The sequence below is a fragment of the Humulus lupulus genome, chromosome 2, assembly GCF_963169125.1.
Source record: "Humulus lupulus chromosome 2, drHumLupu1.1, whole genome shotgun sequence".
NCBI classification, from domain to species: Eukaryota; Viridiplantae; Streptophyta; class Magnoliopsida; order Rosales; family Cannabaceae; genus Humulus; species Humulus lupulus.
The window spans coordinates 286,505,245-286,528,405 of record NC_084794.1 but is presented as its reverse complement, the minus strand read 5'-3'; the positions used below and the strand labels follow the sequence as shown (position 1 = coordinate 286,528,405).

General features: G+C 32.9%; 1 protein-coding gene across 1 annotated transcript; it reads right to left on the bottom strand.

Moving 5' to 3' along the window:
* Positions 1-1,313: 1,313 nt before the first annotated feature.
* On the bottom strand, positions 1,314-12,304 carry LOC133819644 (uncharacterized). The gene is made up of 25 exons (XM_062252943.1): positions 12,093-12,304; positions 11,602-11,783; positions 6,623-6,840; positions 6,409-6,514; positions 6,210-6,311; positions 5,616-5,675; positions 5,460-5,538; positions 5,208-5,355; positions 4,892-5,015; positions 4,615-4,795; positions 4,484-4,512; positions 4,212-4,360; positions 3,949-4,051; positions 3,742-3,837; positions 3,589-3,644; positions 3,364-3,493; positions 3,109-3,171; positions 2,953-3,012; positions 2,701-2,862; positions 2,502-2,575; positions 2,326-2,419; positions 2,069-2,205; positions 1,910-1,990; positions 1,700-1,805; positions 1,314-1,569 (listed from the first exon to the last, which is right to left on the bottom strand). The coding sequence occupies exons 1-25, from the start codon at positions 12,115-12,117 to the stop codon at positions 1,480-1,482; spliced, it is 2,655 nt and encodes an 884-aa protein (XP_062108927.1). The 5' UTR covers positions 12,118-12,304; the 3' UTR covers positions 1,314-1,479.
* Between the last annotated feature and the right edge of the window lie 10,857 nt (positions 12,305-23,161).

Below are 23,161 nucleotides of genomic sequence, written 5' to 3'. Positions count from 1 at the left end.
CATGGCTGAACACGAGCTTCGCAGTGGGTGCATCTTCACTGGGGTTGTGTTCAGAATGGATGGAATTTTGAGGAGTTTGTTCAGTTGAAATTATGCTTTTTCATGAGACAATTCATTCTCCAGCCAGGCCAACGTTGTGAAACTTTGCAGATTCCTCGGCATTCCAAGTCACTAATTTTCTAATCACGTGCTTCTCTGTTTGCCTGATGGAATTTGCGAGGACAACAGCCTACGGTATGTTGAGTAAAGCAGCCAGCAAAAGTGCTGCTCCTTTCTAGACTTTGATTGTATAAGACCTATCTTTAGTTTCCTAGGAGTATCCTTGGATATGGATCCAAATGTTTAGACTATCAGAAAGGTATTAAAAACAGTTGTCATAAAATTTCGGAATGAAGTAGATCTTCTGATATACTCTATTGCTATAGGCTAAATTATTCTTGGTGACTCTCTTACTATGCCTTGTCTTAATTAAAAAATTTCACTGCCATTATTAGTACGGCAGTACTTGATGCTATTAAAGTAGTAGTAGTAGTAGTGCTAGTTTTAGTTAAATCTTCTTGTGTAGTGAAAGACATAACTGAAATTGTTCGGTTTGATTAGGTGAATTCTAGAAATTTTATTCAGAAGTTGATGAAAGAAGATTGTTGTTCTGATAGGGTTCCCTGCTTAATCTTGATTTCATTCTTTTGTCATGTTATGTCATCTCAATGGATTAGTCTCTCATGTAGTTGCTGAGAAGTAGCCTTGGTGGGAATGGCATCATAGCCATAGGTATGCAAATTGGATTAGAATATTTGCTGACTTGGGCTTTGGAATAATGTTCTAGATCTCACTTGTTTATTCAGATTGACAGGTACACACTATTATTAAATCAATCTTTGCAACTTTGCTATGTAGTTTTGACAAGTTGGGTTTGGTCCATTCATACTTTGAATATTTATTTTATTAAAGCATGTACAGCTTGCTTTTAAATTCATCTCTCTTTTCCATTTTTCCCATTTTCCAAATCCTTTCACACCTATGCATGCATGGGCCTCTACCATTACAAGTTACAACCAAGTTCCAAACATATTACTATAATTTCTACTTCTAATTTGTTACTTTTTATTAAATTTTTACATTATATATTAAAATCCCATTAAATATGCTTAAAAAGATGACACAAGACGAGTTTGGGCTGATGTTATGAGACCGCAATTATGACAGATTGATTAATTTATCTGTGTTGTGTGATCAACTTACTGTTGTGTCAAATATTGTAATATTTGGTTCCACTCACTTTATTAGAAAAAGTAAATTGACATGTTTAAACATTTTAAGACAAATCTTCATGTCAGTCTACATTTACGTGTAACATCAAACAAAACAATACATAAAAAAATGAGGTTCATATAAAGAATGAAGAAGCTTTGGCCAAAAAACAAACCAAAAAGAAAGAAAGAAAGAAAGAGAAGTATACAATAGAAATTAGAAAGTATATCATTCATTATATTCATCTCCTTGCGCAGAAGGAAACCCTCTATATGGATTGCTAAATGCAGCCACATTGCCCGGACGTGAAAACACAATCTGCAATCAAAAATTGAAAAAAAATAAAATCCTTTAGGAACAACAAAGTAGGACTCTTAAGGTTCAAATCTCCCACCTTAGTATATATTTAAGTTTCAAGAACTAAAATGATATTTTCTCCATAGTTTACCTGGTAATTGCCAAGGGTGCGAGACTTGAAGCCTGCTGCACAATAATCAAAATAGTACTCCCATGTCCTAATGAACTTGTCATTAAATCCAAGAGCCATGATTTTACTGTGGGAACACACTCAAATTAATGTCCTAACACAACACCAGTCTTAGATTGAACAAAAAAAAAAAGTTATTAAATTTACATCATTACATGATTATTTACTAACCTTTGCTTCTCTAGGAAATTTTTTCTCCAATACCTCAGTGTTTGGTAGTAATGAATTCCAATATTTTCAATGTGCTCCACGCTGGAGTTCCATTTATAATAATTAGTGAAAAATCAAAAGTGGTAAAAATTAACAAAATATTTGTCATGTAAACTATACCAGAGTCTGGATGCAGCAGCCATGGCAGTTGTTACTCTACTTAATGAAGGTAGACATCCACCTGGGAAAATGTACTCCTTGATAAAATCTGAACTTCTTCTGTACTCATCGTATCGTTCATCCGGTATCGATATAAACTAACAAAATTTGAGAAGAGAGCAAAATACAACAATTCTTACTCAAGCCATTGGAACTATAAGAGAAGACGAATCATGAAATGTTAATTATTAGCTTGGAAAATATGTGACATTCATTACCTGCACAACAAGAAGGCCATTCTCTGCTAGTACAGACTCACAACAACCAAAAAAGTCTTCCATAAACTCATGGCCAACACTTTCTAACATCTCACTGAAAAATACAACATTCAATTCATTAATCCAAATTCCAAAAATTATTGTTTGATACAAGTTTGTTTGACATTCTAACTCACCAAGATATGATTCTGTCACATTTGTAACCATCAGGCAATTGCCGATAGTCACAAAGTAGAAATTTGATGTTTTCCTGTTAACAGAATTGGTCAAAAGTAAATAGTAATTATTACATAGGTACTCAGATAACAAGATCAAAGAGATATCTTCAATATATAATATGCTATAATATAGAAGTTTATTGATTATATTTGGTACCTGAAGGCCAGCATCATTCACTTTCTTTTGTGCTAATTTTAGTTGCTCCTCTGATAGAGTGATGCCTGTGTACTTGCATCCAGTTCTTTTAACTACTTCAATGGCCAAACTTCCCCAACCACACCCAATTTCAAGCACTTCATGATTTTTATCAATTTTAGCCTGGATAACATTGGATGAGAAAAGAGAGAAGAACTTCTTACAAAAACGAACATCAAAATATAGACAAAGTCTGCACAGAAAGACACTCACCTTTTCAATTAGAAGAGAGATTTTTCTCAATTGTGCAACCTTCAAGTCTTCATCTATTGACTAAAACAATTCATAATAGAAATTAGTACAAGTTAAGCCTTCATAGCATAACTTACAACATTTACTATCAAATCATTAGGGAATTGTAGTTCTGACCTTAAATACAGCAGAGGAGTATGTCATTGTCTCATCCAAGAAGAGAGCAAAGAGTTCATTACTCTAAAAATACACCAAGAGACATTAGTTAGTTTCTTTTGGGATTTTACGTTCCAACGTGAGAACTATATTTTTCTATGTGTGCTTTCAATAGGGTCATTCCAAGGATATGTAATCATTGTATATCTTATCTTATTGAGGATGTCAGAAAAGACAAACAATATAATTATAAACTCTAATTCAGAGACATGGTACCAGGTCATAATGGCGAGAGATGTTTCTGCGAGCCTGTGTAAGAGTATTTTGCCTTGAAACATGCTGAAAGAAATACTTTGCTGAGGCTATACTAGCTGTGAACAACAATGGAGTCCACCATCCCCTCAAGCTAACAGCAAGAGAGTCCTAAGTTAATGAGTTTCTGGAGATAAAAACTAGTATCAAACTTGTGCTAACATATATCATCTAATAAAATATATTTACCCTTTGTTGTTTAGTTTGGAGGCTGAAGAATTTGAATCTCTACTGGCAATAAGAATCTACAAAAGCAAGTTGTTTTCTTTTAGATCAAGCTATTGAGTGAAGAAAAAATTAAGAACATGTTAACTTTGTTTAGAAGTACAATATAATTCTTACCAAAAAAAGATTTAGGAGACCTTCATCTTTGTCAACAAAAGTAAAATCTCCATTGATATAAGCATCTGCAAGGCCTAAATCGGCTTGTGTCATAACCTGACGAATAGATATTACTAGTGTCAGTAGTGGTATTGAAAATGTAGGCATTTGTAGTAACAAAAACATTATAGTGCCATATTTTCACCAAGTGACATAAAACCTACTTACCTTCCAGTAAAATTGTGGACTGTGAATTTTGATAGATGTTTTCTTAGAGCATCTTTTTGTGCTTCCTTCAAAAGTGAACATTGTACCCCCTTCCTCCAACATGCTTTTACACAACCAAGTACCATATATAAATTATCCCACTTGAAAGTTGAAACTAAATGTACACATAATATATAATCAAAAGTTGTAAGGATTTGCACTTTTATACACCAAAGAACCAGCATTTGAAAAAAAAATTCAACTTCAGCAGTACAATGACTCACATTAAACATCCTGCGGAGATGAATTGTCCAATAAATCTAGTAACAAAAAGGCGTGCCCCTCTTTCTGTCATGGAAGGTACCATATGATTTGGATTACTATAAATGTCACAATTTTTTCCAAGCAAACCGTATGCAGCAGCCATTCCAGCCTACAAAGAAAACATTATTCTTGAGCAATTTTTTTTAGCCATAATAAATGCTTCGAGAGATATCAGAACCACTTAGAAACAATATATGTATTTGTTACAAATTTATCTAGTTTTAGTAAGTACCTTTAATCCATCCTCATGAAAGCCATAACCTGAAAAAAACATATAGTAGATACTCACACAACCAGAAAATGTGATGCTAATACAAGTACGTTAAAACATGATAAAATATATAACACAAGTGGAATTCTTACCCTGGTATGCCCCACAAAACCAAATTCCTCTTTTTCCTTGAATTTGATGAAGCTCCAGTGAAGCTTTCGAAGCACCAACAGATGGGACTGGATGACCAGTTGAAAATTTAAGCAATGTATGATTTGGTGGTTGATCTGGATTGAGAGTCACAAGAAAAGGGAGACTCGTTTCACCAAGATTCTGCATATTTAGAGATTAAAAAATTTAGAAGTCAAATCATTCGAGTAATAATTAATGTTTGAGACAAAATGTCAAACAGTTTGTGTGTGCACTCACCTGAAGCACATTGAGCCAGTATGTCAAGCATACTTTCTTGTCTCTACTTCCTAGGAAGTTCCAAGCACTCCATGCAGCTGGGTTTTGGGGCATTAAAGTTTTGTCACGATGAAGGAAAATATCACTGCCAGAGAGTTAAACAAATTGGTATGTTCAAAATACATTTTGACTATAGAGTTTCCTTCATTTCATCAAATAGAGGCAAATTCATAGACACCCTTGACTATGTTCTAAAGTAAGGTAGATCATTATAACATTTTCATGTGATTGGTCAAATTCATAGTTGAAAAAGTGGGTGATTTTGTGAGGAGCAAACCTATAAACATATTGGAAAGCACCAAGTACTCTGCGTTCATTAGGAGTAGCTTGGTCTCCAAGTAATCTCATAGCATCAGGAGCATGAACAGCCAATATGCACCCATTATACACTTCTTTAGAACCATCTTCAGAGTGAACAATGCAACCTGTTCATAATTTTCATAAAAAACACTTTTGAGATAAGAAGAGTTTTATGTCAACTGTGACTAGTCATAATTAGTAACAAGTTGAAAAGTGGTTGAGCACTAACCCTCATCAATAGTTGAAATCATTTGTACCTCAGAACATGTTTTTATGTGACAACCTTTACTCTCTAGCACATCTCTTACCTGTTTTCTTTAAAAATTAATCAAAAAAAAAAAATTCCCTTAATCATTTTCATAAGAAAAAGTTAGTAATTACTTACTTTCTTCACATAACAATGTGAACGTCCTTTGACAGTAAGCCATTGAGGACGGCCAAATAGCTGCATTTGCCAAAAACAACACCAAACAAAATGTCATAACAAAATTATAGATAGTATATATATATATATAATTATAGGACAATTTTCATACCGGACTTTACTTTAAGCCTTAGCAGTGGCTTCTCAGTGTTTTCGACTCGTGAATAGTTTTCAGCGCGATTTTTGTAATGACCGTGTTATTGTAGCTATTTAGAGTATCTGCATATTTTTAGAAAATTTTGAATAGTTTACAGTACCGAAAACTAAGTTGAAACATATTATTGCACGTGTGACTAATTTTTTTTATGCGCATGGAAAACAACATGTTTGAACCTAGTTTTCGGTACGGTAAACTATTCGAATTTTTTTGAAAATTTGCAGGATGCTCTAAACAACGACAATATACACAGTCATAAAAAAAAATCGTGCCGAAAACTATTCAAGGGTCGAGAACACTGAAGAGCCCACCAATAGAACTTAAGGTAAAACTCCTATACGAGAATTGTGCTAATTATATACATAAATAGAATGAGTTTATTATAGGTGTATCTATACCTGAAGGAGATGGTGATTGCGGCAAAATGAAAGAACAGAAAAAGCAGAGAAACTCAAAACACCTTCTGATGGGCAAGACCAGATTGAACCACATATTGGAATCTATAATATTAATGTTAATGCCAAATTAGTAATACAAACATATATATATATATATATATATATATGTGACTTAGTAAAAAGGGTTAACTGATCTCACAAGATAAGCTTTTAGAAACAAGTCGGAGTAGCCATGAGACTTGGTGAACTCTTCTAATGTTTCATTTCGGTCTATGTCCGGGTTGTGCTCAAGCATATCAAGATAGCTAATATAGTCATGAAAAGAAAATTAAAAAATAATATTTTTTATGTATATAAAAAAAAAAAAAAACAGAAAAAAGAATAGAATCAAGAGTACAGAGTATTTAGAGAACCTGATAACATCATCCTTGAACTTGAAAATTTCTCTAATCATTTGGTAGAAGTAAGGATTAAAGAGGTTCATTTTTTGTGCAAATAAACTTGAGAAACCATTTCGGCTACCCCACTCACACCCTTTTCCTTTGTCTAAGCTCACTGAGAATGACATATCTGAGGTCTCCATCTCAACTCCAAGCTTCTCAAAAAACTCCATCATGTTTGGATATGTTACCTGTCCAATTTACTTCTTTATTATTATTATTATTATTAGGCAACTTTTGGTAAGAGGTTTGAGTTTGTGGGAGTAAAGTTAAAGGAAGATTAGATTAAATGAATGTAAAACTAAAATATTTAAATGGTTAAGATTACCTCAAATTAAGCTAAAAAAAAATGACTCACTTATAAACACAAACCCCTAGAGGGTGTTTGTTTTGAATAGTTGAGTTGCCTTTGAAAAATGTAGAGGGACAGGAGGTAATACTAAACTCTTGTGTGCAAAATGGTTCACTTTATCATTAAAATATATGTGGGACCCACACAAATTATTAGCTTTACCCCATAAAATTTGAACCAAACATAAGAAGAGATTTAGATTCTCATTCCCACTAAACATGAGTTAGATTTGACATTCTCATTCCTACCAAATCAAACCCCATACCAAAGATGAGTACAATACAAAAAAATGACACCACTAGAATCTCAATTTCTATTTTTATTTAAATGTAATTTTATTTATAATATTATGGCACATTTACTAAAGCTGTTAGAATAATTCAATAGAAAAGAATGAGAATTATAATGTGTTATTTACTAGAAAGAAAAACGAAATCATAAATGTATTGAATGCTTTAAGTTGACCGAATTATTTTTTAAAAAGATAATAATATAAAGTAGTGTTTTAGCGAGATTAATTTTTTGTTAAAAAATTATCCTTTAATTTTAATTTTAAAAAATAAAATAAAAAATGATACCCATTCCTTTTACTCATATTTTATGTAGACCCTCCAAGTTCCTTCATTTCCGATTTTAATAAATGTATATGAACAAAAATCATTACATCACAAATAATTTATATTCACCCTAAGCATACATACCACTAAAATACATCTTAGTTTGGAAAATTGTACACATTTTACTTAAAGTTCAACACAAAATTTTAGCCAACTCGATAGAACTCAACATATATTTGCAAATTTATATTTCAAAATTTGTATTCCTAACAATTACTTAAAAAAAATTAAGATTATACATGACAACACAAAACAAATATTGTTTTTTTAATTGCTTTATAAATTTGAAATCGTTCCTCATTATTTTTTTGGCACACAACAAGTTTGTCCTATATTGTTGTGTCTATTTTTAGTTGTTTGTTTGATACTTTTATTATAATTACAAATTGGATACTTCTATAGTAATGATTGGAAAAAAAAAAACTTATGTGGTGATATTTTTTAAAAGTATTTGAACATAATCTAATAGTTATTTTGTTTATTTGAAGATATAAAAAATTAATACAATTAAAAAATTCTATTATAACAATTAATTCTAAATTGTAAACTATTCATTTTTTTCTCTATTAGATACAAACAACGTGCAATGCACATTTGTTTAATTTTATTTATAGAATTTATTAATTAATTTTATTAAATTTGTATCATTTTCATATAAATTTCAAATAAATAAATAATATTATATATAAAAGAATGATATAAATATATTAAAAGAAAAATTAAACCAAATCATTGTTTATGTTTTTAATATATATATAATATGATATCATTTTTAAATATAAATGATAATTTTTTAATAAAATTAAGATTATGTATTATATATTATTGTTATAATGATATTTTATAATATTTAAATTTATATTAATATAAGTATTAAAAAAAAATTATTAAATATTACCATAATAATAATATTTTATAATATTTGAATTTATATTAATATAATTATTAAAAAAATTAGGATTATATATTATTATCATAATAATATTTTATAACATTTTAATTTATATTAATATAATTATTAAATATTTAGTCTTGTATTATATATTATTATAATAATGATATATTATAGTATTTAAATATATATTAATATAATTAATAAATATTTATTTTTAATTAGTTTTAAATGTATATTTCATTAAATATTTAAAATATTATATTAAAATTAACAAAAAAAAAAACAGTTAAAACCAATAATTTTCATTATCTAAACACTTTTTATATAAATATATATTTATTTTATATACTCTTAGAATCTTTCCCTCCACTTCAAGAATTCAAAATTTGATTTTTTTTTAAAACAATCATCCTATAAATTTTTGACAAATAAAAATATAAAGAACATATATACTTATTTTTATTATTTTTTTCTTAAATATATATAAATTAATATTCATATAAACGTATTAAAAATGGAATATATTCTTTCGAAATTTTTTTTTAGTCCTACAAAAAATATATTTGAAATAATAAATTTTTAATGTAGCTTTCATGTTTTTGTCACCCTGTAACCCACAAGCAACTATTATTAAAAAAAAACACAAGCTACTAGTATATTTCATTTATTATAAACCACGAATGTCATTATTATTCTGGAAACTATAGGCCAAATTAATTATGACATTTCCTATGTCGGATTGTGGATTTGATGAAGATCTACTAAAGATTCTTGGAGCAACTTGACATCGTTGTTAGGAAATGAGTTTATCAAGTGTGGGGTGAGATGAATGAGTATTTGTTAGAATAAAACAAACAACGATGCTATGTTTTGTTTTTTCTTTTTTTTTTTTGATTGGTGAGATTTATTAAAAAAATAAAAGTGAGGTTAGTTAAGATAAAACAAACAACGATGCTTTGCTTAGTTAAGCTACTTTTAAAGTAGCATCCACTGCAATTGCTCTTATATAGATCGTGACAAGACCATTGCATAAAAGAATAAATTTTCTATTTCATAAACATACATCTTTATCACTTTTATTATATCTAGTTGAATCAGACGTAGATATTTGACTCATTAATAATATTAGAGAAATTGATAAAAATGATATTTTTTTGAGTGATTTTGTATTCTAATATAGTTTCAATAATTTTAAGCAAAATGATATCTGTCTAAAAATTTGATTAATTGTCTAAATTTTTTGATCTGCTTACTAATTTTTTTTTATCATCTGATTTATTAGAGATTATTTTGCAAAAATTATCAAAAGTAGATTAGAATGCAAAATAACTTAAAAAAAAATGAAACAACACCCGTAATATTATAATAATATTACCGTGTGAATCACGTAAATACAAATTATTGATAACTACATATTACATTAACATTATTTGACAAATTATTTTATATTTTAATAATAATATAAGTTTGGAGTAGAGAATAGAGAATATATCTACACACATATAGAGTATTACTAGCATTTCTAACAAAACAAAAAAAGAGCTAAAACTTAATGACAAGGTTGAAATTAATTACAAATATTGTATTTTCAAATGAAGCTATATAGCCTAGGTTTTGTTAGGTAATAAAGGTAAATTATGTGAGTTTTACATAATAATTTATGAGCAAATTAGTTTTTAAATTTTTAGATGATACAATTTTTCTTCTTGGTTTTGTTACAATATTTTATCTTTGCTATGAGGTATGGATTACAAAAAACAAGCTACTGATCACGACCATTGAAATAAAAGTTGTGAGACAAAACAAATTATATGGCCTCTAAAAGCCCAACATAGAAAAGAATTCTTATAATGCTTTGCTTGCCCTAAGTGATGACTCTTGACAAAAAATGTAGACCAAAAAATCAACACACACATACTATTCAATCCAATCCATTTAAGGCTGACCCCTCTATTCCAATTCCAAGAAGAATGTGACAAAAACCAAATACCCAACTTCACAAATATTAAATAATTTGAAGATTAATTAATTTATTATTATTATTTCTTTTTTAAAAAAAAAAAACTAAAGTTAGTCAACCCTCCTCCACGACTATTAAATCCCATTTTTCTTTTCATCTTTATAAATAAATCATAGACATAAAATTTTAATTAGAAGATAGGTTAAGCTATTGAATATGTAATATTCTAGTACAATGAAAATACTTCCAATATGTAACTACATTATTTTATTTTAATTATTATTTATATAGTTCAATGAAGTGACTTCAAATATTTATTATTATGAGATGATTACATGGTTGTCATGTAGTCACACCGAGCGGATCTTAATTTATTTATTTTATCAGTCTTCAAAATCTCTAAGCTTGGGTAGAATAAAAATAAAAGTACTTTGCTAGGGTTGAGAAAATAGTTTTATAATTTCTTTTTTAGGCAATTAATTTTTTTTTATAGAGGAATGTCCTATCTAAATGATATGTGCATCTAAAATATATGTAACCAAATATTACACAAAGTTACAATTTATATGTATATTTTAAGTGTACATATAATTACTCTTCATATAAATGAAAAAATTTCTAAGTTAATTTTTATGTAAGATTCATAGTCATACTGCACTAACAAAACACATGGGTATACTAAGTACAAAGAAAAAAAAGAAGAGATAATGTTATAATTTGTTGGTTTCTCTTTCTCCTCCTAACTTTTTAAATTTATTTAATTTAAATAATTATTATTATTTTGGGTAAATTTTAAAAGGTCACTTACATAGACTTAGTAAAGAAAGGAATCGAAACGATATTTTCCCCAAAATTAGGCGCATATAGTTACCCAAAAACACACCAAATTAGCAAAAAAAAATAAAATAAAAATGAAAAAAATTTCTAAGTTAAGTTCAAGTCCAAAAAAATCAACATAAATTTTGTAAGATTTATTTAACGTAAAATAGTATGTTTTCCATCGGGGTTCTTGTTGGGAATATTTTAAACAAATCCTACTTTTTTACAGCTTATTATTTTGAATTGTGGTATATTATAAATAAATATATAAAGGAAATAATTGTGGTAGATAGAGAGAGGGCCACGTACACGATTGAAGACCATGAAACCAAGGTCCAAATCAAAACCATCAAAAGTGACAGTATTGGCATGGCCTCCCAAGTAGTCTTCTTTCTCATACAGAACCACTTCGACGTCGTTTTGAGCCAAAACGTAGGCCGAAACCAGTCCACTAATCCCACCGCCGACCACCGCCACTCTCATCTTCTCGTCTGCATTATTAATCATTCCCAGAAATGTTTAAGCCAAGAATCATTCCCACAGAGAAATTAAGAATTATAGCACTACTTACACTGTTGACCAAGAAAATTAAAGAAAGAAACTTCAAAACACCATACATTCCCAGAAATGAAACCTTTGGCAGACAGAGATCTTCTTCTTTTTTTTTTTTTTTTTTTTTTTTAATTTTATTCATTTATTATTTTGAGAAGGGATTTTCGATATTCAGGACTAATGTCACTGTCACACAGCAGAAAATAAAATTTACCATAATGTATAAAATTGACATATTAGATATATACCTGGATGGATGTGCTTTATATACATATATATATGCGCGTTTAATAGGTGGATGACATATCCCGTCGAAGAAGAAAGGCTCTGTTTTGAGTGTTTCTTCTTTGTTTGATTGGAGCAGAAATGAAACAATTGTAATGTAGATCTCTCTCTCTCTCTGTAGTCTCTGCTTCTGCTGCTCTCTCTGGTTTTAAATAACAGGAAAAAGATAAGCTTACAGAAGACACAGTCTTATATATAAATATATATATATATATATATAATAATGATAATGTTGGTACATTGGGCTGTCCCACTTGTCAGTTTGAGTTAGAGTTTGGATCCATCTTTGAAATAATTGATGCACGTTATTAATTAATGTCTTATTATTCAATAAATAATACATGATTATTGAAAATAATGAAAACTACATCAATAAATAATACATGATTATTGAAAAGAATGGAAACTACATAGAGAATAGAGAAAGTGATGCACACGGGAAGTGATGCATACGGGGCGGGGAGTGTTCCCCCGTCCCTGTCTTGTTCCCGTCTTTGTGGGTCCTCATTTATATTTTTAATCTCCGTCTCTGTTCTCATCTTTGTTTATTTCCCATCGAAGGTAGGGTGGAGAAACTTCTATTGGGGTGGAAAATTCTCACGGAACCCAATTTGTTTAAAAAAAATAAATTTTAAAATAAAATTCGTAAATTAAATATTGTATAATATTTATTATTTAAAATATTAAATATTATTCTAAATATAATAGAAAATATTAAAAAATTACTACTATACTATAATAATATATAAAGAAATAAATAAAAAACATATAAGTATTACAAAAATATATAAAAATTTAAACCCATTTAACATTCGGAGATTGAAAATCATCTCCGTCCCCGCCCCATTCCTCATTTAGACGGGGAATCCCCGCCCCATTAGGGGCGGATCCCCGGCCACGGGGCCCGTCCCATGGAAAAAATGTGCATCACTAAGAATAGTATTGTAGAAAACTAGATAGGAGAACTTGGTTTTCATTTCCTGTATACCTTACATATTTACTACGAAGCCTTTACTTAATTACAGGCTTTCAAAATATAGGTTTCAGGAGAAGGACATGATATTTACAATAACATTTCTAAGGTCTTATTTAACTTATATATTATGTTAGAAATAATATAGTGGAGAAGAACAAAACATATAGATTAATATATTTAATTGAAGAATGGAAATACAAAAAATATAGTACAAAGAATAAACCAACGTCGAGGCACGCAAAACACGCATTCCTTAAAGCAGATTTGCCCCCTCTACCTGATTGGTGTTAGAGGATACGTGAGCAACCACTTCCCAGGATACAACGACTAACGAGTAGAGGAATACACCACTTTCACTACTCCAGCGAACTCGGATTAATACCTTCACTCTATCACCTTAAGACTTACGAAAAACAAAGAAGAAGAAGACAAGAGAGCTTTTTAATGAGTGACTCTATTTGTTGGTGTGTCTAGAATGAAAGGTGAAGCCTCCTTTTATAGGCTTCATATGGGGTGGAATACCAAGTGTGGACACAAGATAATTAATGCCAAAAATCCTACAAAATTAGTGATATTGATCAATCACAATCTTTATCATAATTTCTGATATCGATCAGAATATTCACCATTATTACGGTGATTACATCCTTGACCAAATCTGCATTTATTAGCAGCTATCAATGGACCACATTTAAGGCATCAATTTTCCATTCACACATTAGCCTAAATTGACTATTTATTATATATAAAATATAATTTTTCCAACAATCCCCCACATGAATGAAATTGATCAACGATAAGGAATACACAGAGAAAAGACTCACAATGAATTGACAAGACTCGACTCGACTCAACACGGTGATAGAATTCTACGGTAGATACCTGCATAGGATAGGTGGGTGTTAACCTTTGAACCTTCCCTTGTGAAAATATAATTACCTTACTAGCTGATCAGTGGACGCGATGTCTTTGAACTGTCTGCTGTTGATGTAAATGATGATATATCTCACACAGATATCTTCCTGGCATCATATCGGTTCTCATGATTATGTTCATTTTGGCCATGAACATCCGCCTGGTTCTGCGAGAGGTTTTAGAGAATTTAGCCCCCACAATTCTCCTTTGAAGCGGCCCCACTTCTCTCTCACATAGGTGACCTCTTAATTAAGAACAATCCCGCATTGCCCCGTTCAGACTTCCGACGCATAAGGGTCATTAAAAGCTTAATGCTTATCCTTTTCCCATCGAGAATCATTGTTTCATCAACAGAATGGGTAGGGTTAGTCCCCACAGTGATCTTACAAGGTTTATATAATTAGGTTGTCCCATTGAACCTAGATCTTGGGATCTCCAGTCAACTAGGTTGGGTTTTCCTTTATATCTACCTTATTTCTTCTTGGCTTAAGTCCCATTCCTTCTGATGTCTTTTCAACTTGATCTCTATTTAACCCTTTGGTTAGCGGATCCGCAATATTATCTTTTGACTTCACATAGTCAATTGAGATAACTCCAGTTGAGATCAATTGTCTAATGGTATTATGTCGTCGACGTATATGTCTTGACTTGCCGTTATATAGAACATTCTTTGCTCTGCCAATTGTTGCTTGATTATCACAATATATACATATTGCAGGCACAGGTTTAGGCCAGTCTGGAATATCCTCTAGGAAATTACGTAGCCATTCTGCCTCTTCACTACATTTATCCAGAGCAACAAACTCAGATTCCATTGTAGATCTAGTGATTACAGTTTGTTTCGAAGATTTCCATGAAACCGCTGCACCACCTAGAGTGAAGACATATCCACTAGTACCTTTTGAGTTATGATTATCAGATATCCAACTTGCAGCAGTGTATCCTTCAAGCACAGCTGGATCTCTGGTGTAGTTTAGCCCATAGTCACGAGTATACCTTAAGTACGTAAGTACCCTTGCAATTGCTTTCTAGTGTTCAACACCTGGATTACTCGTGAATCGACTCAAAGTACTTATAGTATAGGCAATGTTTGGTCTAGTACAACTCATCAAGTACATTAGACTTCCTATTACTCTAGCATATTCTACTTGGGACACACTTTCACCATTATTCTTGGATAGATTCTGACTTGTATCAATTGGTGTTCTGGAAATTCCAGAATCATCTTTACCGAATTTGTCAAGTATCTTGTCCACATAGTGTGACTGACTCAAACTGAGTCCATCTGGCGTCCTTATAATTTTTATCTCTAAAATTACATCAGTCAGTCCCATATCCTTCATGTCAAACCTTGAGTTTAATATTGTTTTGGTGGATTTAACCATTCGTTGGTTGCTTCCAACAATGAGTATGTCATCTACATACAAACATAGAATGATATCCCTCGTTTGTGGTTTTGATATACACACATTTGTCACACTCATTGATTTTAAATCCATTTGTCATCATGACACTATCAAATTTTTTGTGCCATTGCTTTGGTGCTTGCTTAAGTCCATACAGTGACTTAACAAGTTTGCAAACTTTCCTTTCTTTCCCTGGAATTACAAAACCCTCGGGTTGTTCCATGTATATTTCTTCATCAAGATCTCCATTTAGAAAGGCAGTTTTTACATCCATTTGATGGACTTCTAGATTTCGCAATGCAGCAATTGCCAAAATCATCCTGATAGAATTTATTCTCGTCACCGGAGAATAAGTATCAAAGTAGTCATAGCCTTCTTGTTGTTTGTAACCTTTTATTACCAATCGAGCCTTGTACTTATCAATTGTTCCATCTGTTTTCATTTTCCTTTTGAAAATCCACTTGGAACCTAAAGGTTTACATCCAGGAGGAAGGTCAACTAGTTCCCAAGTATGATTTTGCAGGATGGAATCAATTTCACTCCTTACAGCTTCCTTCCAAAAAGGACATTCAATAGAGCTCACAGCTTCTTTATATGTTCGAGGTTCTGCCTCTATCATATAAATTAGAAAATCTGGTCCAAAAGAATTTTCTATCCTTGTCCTTTTGCTTCGCCTTGGCTCTACTTGGACTTCATCAATTTCCTCTTCTTGTTCTCGATCATCCATCGTTTCAGATGTTCGCTTAGAAGAGCTTGGTCCAACCCCATTATCTTTGCAAGGAAATACATGCTCAAAGAATGATGCATTCTTTGATTCCATTATCGTATTCTTGTGAATGTCTGGGTTTTTAGACTCATGTACAAGAAATCGATATGCATTGCTATTTTGTGCATAACCAATGAAAATACAATCTACTGTTTTTGGACCTATTTTCATTCTTTTTGGCAATGGTGCAATCACCTTAGCCAGACATCCCCACACTTTTAAGTATTTGTATGAAGGTTGTCTACCTTTCCATAATTCATATAGTGTCTTTTGATCTTTCTTTCGGGGAATCTTATTTAAAAGATAATTAGCTGACAAAATAGCTTCACCCCACATGTTCTGCGGTAATCCAGAACTTAATAACATGGCATTCATCATCTCTTTTAAAGTGCGATTTTTCCATTCTGCCACTCCATTGGATTCAGGAGAATAATGTGGTGTTACTTCGTGAATGATTCCATTTTGTGCACAAAGTTCACTAAATGGTTCTACATATTCACCACCACGATCACTTCTTATCATCTTAATTTTCTTATTAAGTTGATTTTCAACCTCTTGTTTATAGAGAGTAAATTTCTCTATAGCCTCATCTTTGCTTTTTAGCAAGTACACATAACAATACTTTGTACTATCATCAATAAAAGTAATAAAGTATTTGTTACCACCTCTTGTTTGAACAAATTTTAAATCACAAATATCACTGTGAATTAAATCAAGGGGTTCAGTGTCTCTTTCAACTGCTTTCAACGATGACCTGGCTAATTTCGCTTCTACACAAGTTTCGCACTTATGTTTTGAATCAATATTGAACGTGGGTATGTGATTCAAGTTAATTAATCTACGCAGAGAATTATAATTAACATGACCTAGTTTACCATGCCATAAATTTGAAGACTCAAGAAGGTAAACAGAAGAAGTACTAGCTTTATTATTATCAATAACAGCATTTGGCTTAACAGATGATGAGAAGTTTGTGGTCTACTGTGACGCTTCTAGACAGGGTCTGGGATGCGTGTTGATGCAGGCTGGGAAAGTGATAGTGTATGCATCAAGGCAATTAAAGGAGTACGAGCAGAGATATCCCACGCATGACCTGGAGTTAGCTGCAGTGGTATTCGCACTTAAGGTTTGGAGGCACTATCTGTATGGAGAGAGATGCGAGATATACACTGATCACAAAAGTCTAAAGTATTTCTTTACCCAGAAGGACTTGAATATGCGCCAGAGACGGTGGCTAGAGCTGGTAAAGGATTACGATTGTGATATCCTATACCATCCTGGGAAGGCTAATGTAGTGGCTGATGCATTGAGCCGGAGGGGCCTAGGACAGCTGTATAGTTCGAGGCAAATATCTGACAGACTAGCCGGAGAGATGGCCAGAGCAGGTATAGAGTTAGTGGTTGGTAGGTTAGCCAACATTACTCTCCAGTCAACGCTCCTTGAGAGGATTAAGGAAGCACAGGAAAGGGACCCCCAGTTAGTTGAACGTAGAGAGAATGTCCTAACTGGAGCAGCTAAGGACTTCTCTATTTCTGAGATGGGTTTATTGAAGTACAAAGGACGGATTTGTGTTCCGATTGATCCGGAAATTCAGCGAGAGATTCTGGACGAGTCTCATACCACTCCCTACTCCTTGCACCCAGGTTCTACGAAGATGTACCATGACTTGAAGGTTTTGTATTGGTGGTCAGGCATGAAGAGGGACGTAGTGGACTATGTGGCTAGATGCTTAACCTGTCAGCAGATTAAGGCTGAACATCAGAGGCCAGCAGGATTATTACAGCCTCTACGGATTCCCGAGTGGAAATGGGAAGATATTGCCATGGACTTTGTGGTTGGATTGCCAAAGACCGTGGGTCAGCATGACTCGGTGTGGGTGATTGTGGACAGGTATACTAAGTCCGCCCACTTCTTACCTGTGAAGACAACTTATACTGTGGAGTAGTACGCAGAGCTTTATGTGAAGGAGATTGTTCGACTTCATGGGGCTCCGAGGTCGATAATATCCGACAGAGACCCCACTTTCACTTCCAAGTTTTGGAAGAGCCTACAGAAAGCAATGGGCACACATCTTCGGTTTAGTACTGCTTATCATCCTCAGACGGATGGACAGTCTGAGAGGACAATACAGATATTGGAGGACATGTTATGAGCTTGTGTGTTGGATTTCGGGGGATCTTGGAGTAGGTATCTCCCTCTGATTGAATTCTCGTACAATAATAGTTATCAGGCAACTATCGGAGTGGCTCCGTATGAGATGTTGTATGGTAGGAAGTGCAGATCACCGATTCACTGGGATAAGGCAGGTGAGAGGAGGTATTTAGGTCCTGAGATGGTTCAGAGGACCAATGAGGCACTTGAGAAAATTAGAGCTCGTATGCTCGCCTCCCAGAGTCGCCAGAAGAGTTATTCAGATCAGAGACGCAGGAGCGTGGAATTTCAGGTTGGTGATCATGTATTCCTCAGGGTTTCACCCCTGAGAGGAGTAAAACGATTCGGCGTTCGGGGCAAGCTGAGTCCCAGGTTTGTTGGCCCCTTTGAGGTTCTAGAGCGAGTCGGGGAGGTGGCTTACATGTTAGCAATGCCTCCTGCTCTATTAGGGGTTCATGACGTGTTTCATGTATCCATGCTCCGGAAGTATGTATCGGACGCTACTCATGTGTTGAGCTATGAGAATTTGGAGTTGGATCGGGATTTATCATACGAAGAAAAGCCTGTTCAGATCCTTGATAGAAAGGACAAAGTCTTGAGGAACAAGACCATCACCTTGGTTAAGATATTGTGGAGGAATAGCAAGGTTGAAGAGGAGACATGGGAACTGGAGTCGGATATGCGGGAGCGGTATCCCGAGTTGTTCAGGTAAATTTCGAGGACGAAATTTTCATGAGGAGGGGATAGTTGTAACGACCCAAATTCGCTATTAAGGCTTAAGGGCCTTGAGTAGTGTGGCTGGAGGACATAATGGGATTTTGTGTGTGACTTTAATGAGTTTAATGCATGATTATGATTTAATGCACGTTATATGACTATTTGAGATGCATGACTATGTGAATTAGTATGCATGTAGACCTGATTATCTTAGAAAGAGCATAATTGTAATTTGGCCATGTGGGCATGACTGTGTTGATATCTGTGATCTTTGACTCGAGACGATCCTAGAATGAGCGGGTTAGCGGAAAAGTCAAAGCGGGAATCTATACCCGGCTTGGGTTAAGCCTGGGGAGTTTAAATGAGAATATGGAAAATATATTGAGGTTAATCTTGATGATGAGGAATGTATATTTGGTGATTAATCAGGTATTGGGTAGCGAGCGGGAATTATTAGGAACACTTGAGGAATTAGTGGGAATTTGGGTAATATGACTAAAATGCCCCTTTATGGACATAAAGGTTTAGAATTATTAAGGGAGGGCATTTTGGTCTTTAGGCTTGTAAGAGATGAATTAAAGGGGGGCTTTATACTTAGTGGATTTTGTAGAAAAAGAGTTATAGGCTGAAAAGAAAGAAAGAAGGAAGAAAAAAGGAAAAAAGAGAAAAGCTGAAGGGTTTTGTTCCAAGATTCGGTTTGTGGCTCTCCCAACCATTTTCCTTCATTTTTCTTGGAGTTAAGCTCAGTGGAGAGCTAGGGTAGGCTGGGCATCAAGGATCCTATGCTAGACTTGAGGATTGGCAAGGGATTAGCAAGATCACATCAGAAATTTGAGGTAAGTTCTTGAGAATTTCAGTTTTAGGGCTTTACTGGTTTGAACTGTGTTTTTGAGCTAAATGGATGGGATTTTTGGGGAAATCAGGTCAAGGTTGTGAAGGTGCAAGCTAAGGAGGTCTAGGGTTCAACTCAAGGTCGATTTTCCATCCACGGTATGATTTTTAAGACCTTATCTTTGTTGTTTGAGTGAATTTCTGGTTTTTGGGTTCATTATGGTAGATCTTGAGTTTTGGGTTGCTTGAGCTTGGAGTATGAGTTCTTGGGATGCTTGGGATGAGTGTGAGGTGTTGCTAAGTTTGTTTTTGGGCTTGGGAATGATTTGGACAAGTTTGGGGTTGAAATGGTAGAAGGAAATCGCAAGATGCGATTTTTGGGTTTTGCTGGTCTGCAACTAGCGCTACAGCGCTAGTCAGGGGGCGCTGTAGCGCTAGCCCCTGCTTCTGAGGGGGTGGTTCTGCTTGTAGCGCTACAGCGCCCTCTTTAGAGCGCTGTAGCGCTGCACTGTTCACAGAATGAGATTTTTGGGTTTTTGATGAGGGATTTTGACCTAGGGTTCGGGGCTCGATTCCACCACTTTGTTTTGGGGATCTAGGACTTCCCGGGGGCTCGGGATTGGTCCCGAGGCTAGGTTTTGGACTTGAGGTTTGGTAATGACTTTGACTTATGGATTTTTCTTAGGTAAGCGCTAGGGCTCGAGTAGGATCGTGCTCAAGGAGTCAGGTTGATCAAGGCCATCGAATTTAAAGGTAAGAAAACCGTAACACCCAGGATCAGGGCATGGGCCCACAGTGTTGTTGCAGGGCATGGCCCTAGATTGTTTTACTTGCAAATGTATGACCTTGGGTGAATTATTATATGTTTGTATGATTATTTCGAAATGTATTATGCGTGCGATTATAATGAAATGAACGGCTAAGGCCGAGAGCGGCAAGGGCCGGGTACGGCCTTGGGGCCGGAAGTAACACTCAGCACATGGGGTGCTTATAGCCAGGGTGGGACCCAAGGGATACATGAGTTATCCTGACGGTGAGGACCGAGACCCAGGCTTTGGTAAGGCCTCTGGGGCGGCATGGCCGTGCTTGTTTAGTCTGATGGTTTTCCTATTTATCAGTGGATTATGTCAGCTATATACTATGCATATGTTATGTACTATTTGGGTTTTCTTACTGGGCTTCGGCTCACGGGTGCTCTGTGTGGCAGGTAAAAGCAAGGAGTCAGTCAACCGGCCATGAGTATTGAGAGCGTGGGGGCGGCGCGTACATGTTCGGCCTGCCCGACTGCTTTGGTTGGGGGCATTTTGTATATGGCTGTATTAACTCATTCTTTTGATAGTTAACCTGGTGTAAATCTATTTTTTGAGTTGTAAATATTTTGTAAACCTTTTTTTTGGGATCCCAGATGTTTGATACTAAATGTTTTCAATGAAACTAAACATTTTCTAAGAGTACAGCCTTAAACTCTGGTTTATTCACACTTTTGGTTTTAGAAACCACGTAGAGTCAGTCAAAAGCACGATTTCTGTTTTAAACACACTAAGTAACGGCTCTAAGGTAGTAGGGCGTTACACAAATGATATATATATATATATATATTTATATATACTAGATACAAGCAATGTGTTTGCTTAGTTTTATTTATAGAATGTAATAATTATTTTTTTATTAAATTTGTATCATTGTCATATAAATTTCAAATAAATACACAATACTATATATAAAAGAATGACATAAATATATTAAAATAAAAATTAAATCAAAAGATTGTTTAGGGTTTTTAAAAAATATATATAATATTATAATTTTTTAAAATATAAATGATAATTTTTTTAATAAAAATTAAGATTATGTATTATGTATTATTGTTATAAATATATTCTATAATATTTAAATTTATATTAATATAAGTATTAAATATTTAATTTTATATTAAATATTATTATATCATAATAATATTTTAATATAATTATTATATATATAGTTACGTTAAATAATATTAATACAATATGAGAAACGTGTTTATTTGATTACTATGTTTATTATGTAGACCTACATAGAAAAAGAAAGAGGATTATTATTATTATTATTTAAGTTGTGTTGTGTTGTGTTGTAGGCTATATGGTATCTTGGGGATAAAGACAAATTGGAGTAGATTGTTTAGTCTAATAGAAGTATGATTGAAGTATATGTATTATATGGTGTGCTGTTCCCTAATTTATTAAATTGGTTTGATAGGAATACAATATTGTATGTATGACCACGAAATAAGAGCTAATTAATTATTTTCTTATGAAGGCAAGTAAACCGTGGTGATTGAGTGCATAAGTTACAACCCAACTTAAATAAATATATAGACGCGCACATATAGCTAGCGTTGTTCTTACCCAAATTCTACATGTAATTATTAGCGTTGTTCTTACCCATGACTTCACAGTTTACAACCTATTGACTATTTGAATTTGAAGTTAAAATAAAATATTCGAATACTAAAATTCTTTTAAAAGTTACATTTTAATATTTAATTCTTTTTTTTTAATAATATATAAATCTACAATTTTAGTGCAACGGTTAATACTTACTATTAAATACTCGTTAAATATTCACGTGACATATTTTTATACTTGTAAATTTAAGTATTAAAGTGTAACCTTATAAATAATTTAAGTATTATCACTTTCAATATAAAAAAATTATAACTTTTTTTTTTAGGAAAAAAATTATTTAGTAGTTAAATTTGACGAGAGTATTGCAGGTCATACTACTACCAAAATGGCCTTTTAACATATTTTTTTAAAGCACACACTTAGATGTGAATTCTAAAAACAACTATTAAACTTTTTAAAACACTCATTGATAGTTTTTAAATAATTTTTTTTAGGATACGTGCCAGTCCTAAAAATTAATGTGTCTTAAAAGTTTGATTTTTTTTTTAACAAATTTTTTTAGACTTTTTAAGATATTCATTAAGAGTTCTTAAATAATTTATTTTAAGACATACAATATGAGCTCTAAAAACTTATGTGTGTTAAAACAAATCAAGAACAAAATCATCCCTAACACATTCACTGTTTAATTTAGTCGTTTTCAGGGCAACGTGTTTTAATTAGAAACACACTCATATATATAGCAGCACAACTACGTCTTTTCCAAACACGTAACTTTGAAATAAATGACCATTACCAAATTGGACTTTTTCAAGAACATATTTTGGCCTAATTAGTTTTATTTTGAAAATAGTACTTTGAAGTTTTATTATTTAAAATCTTG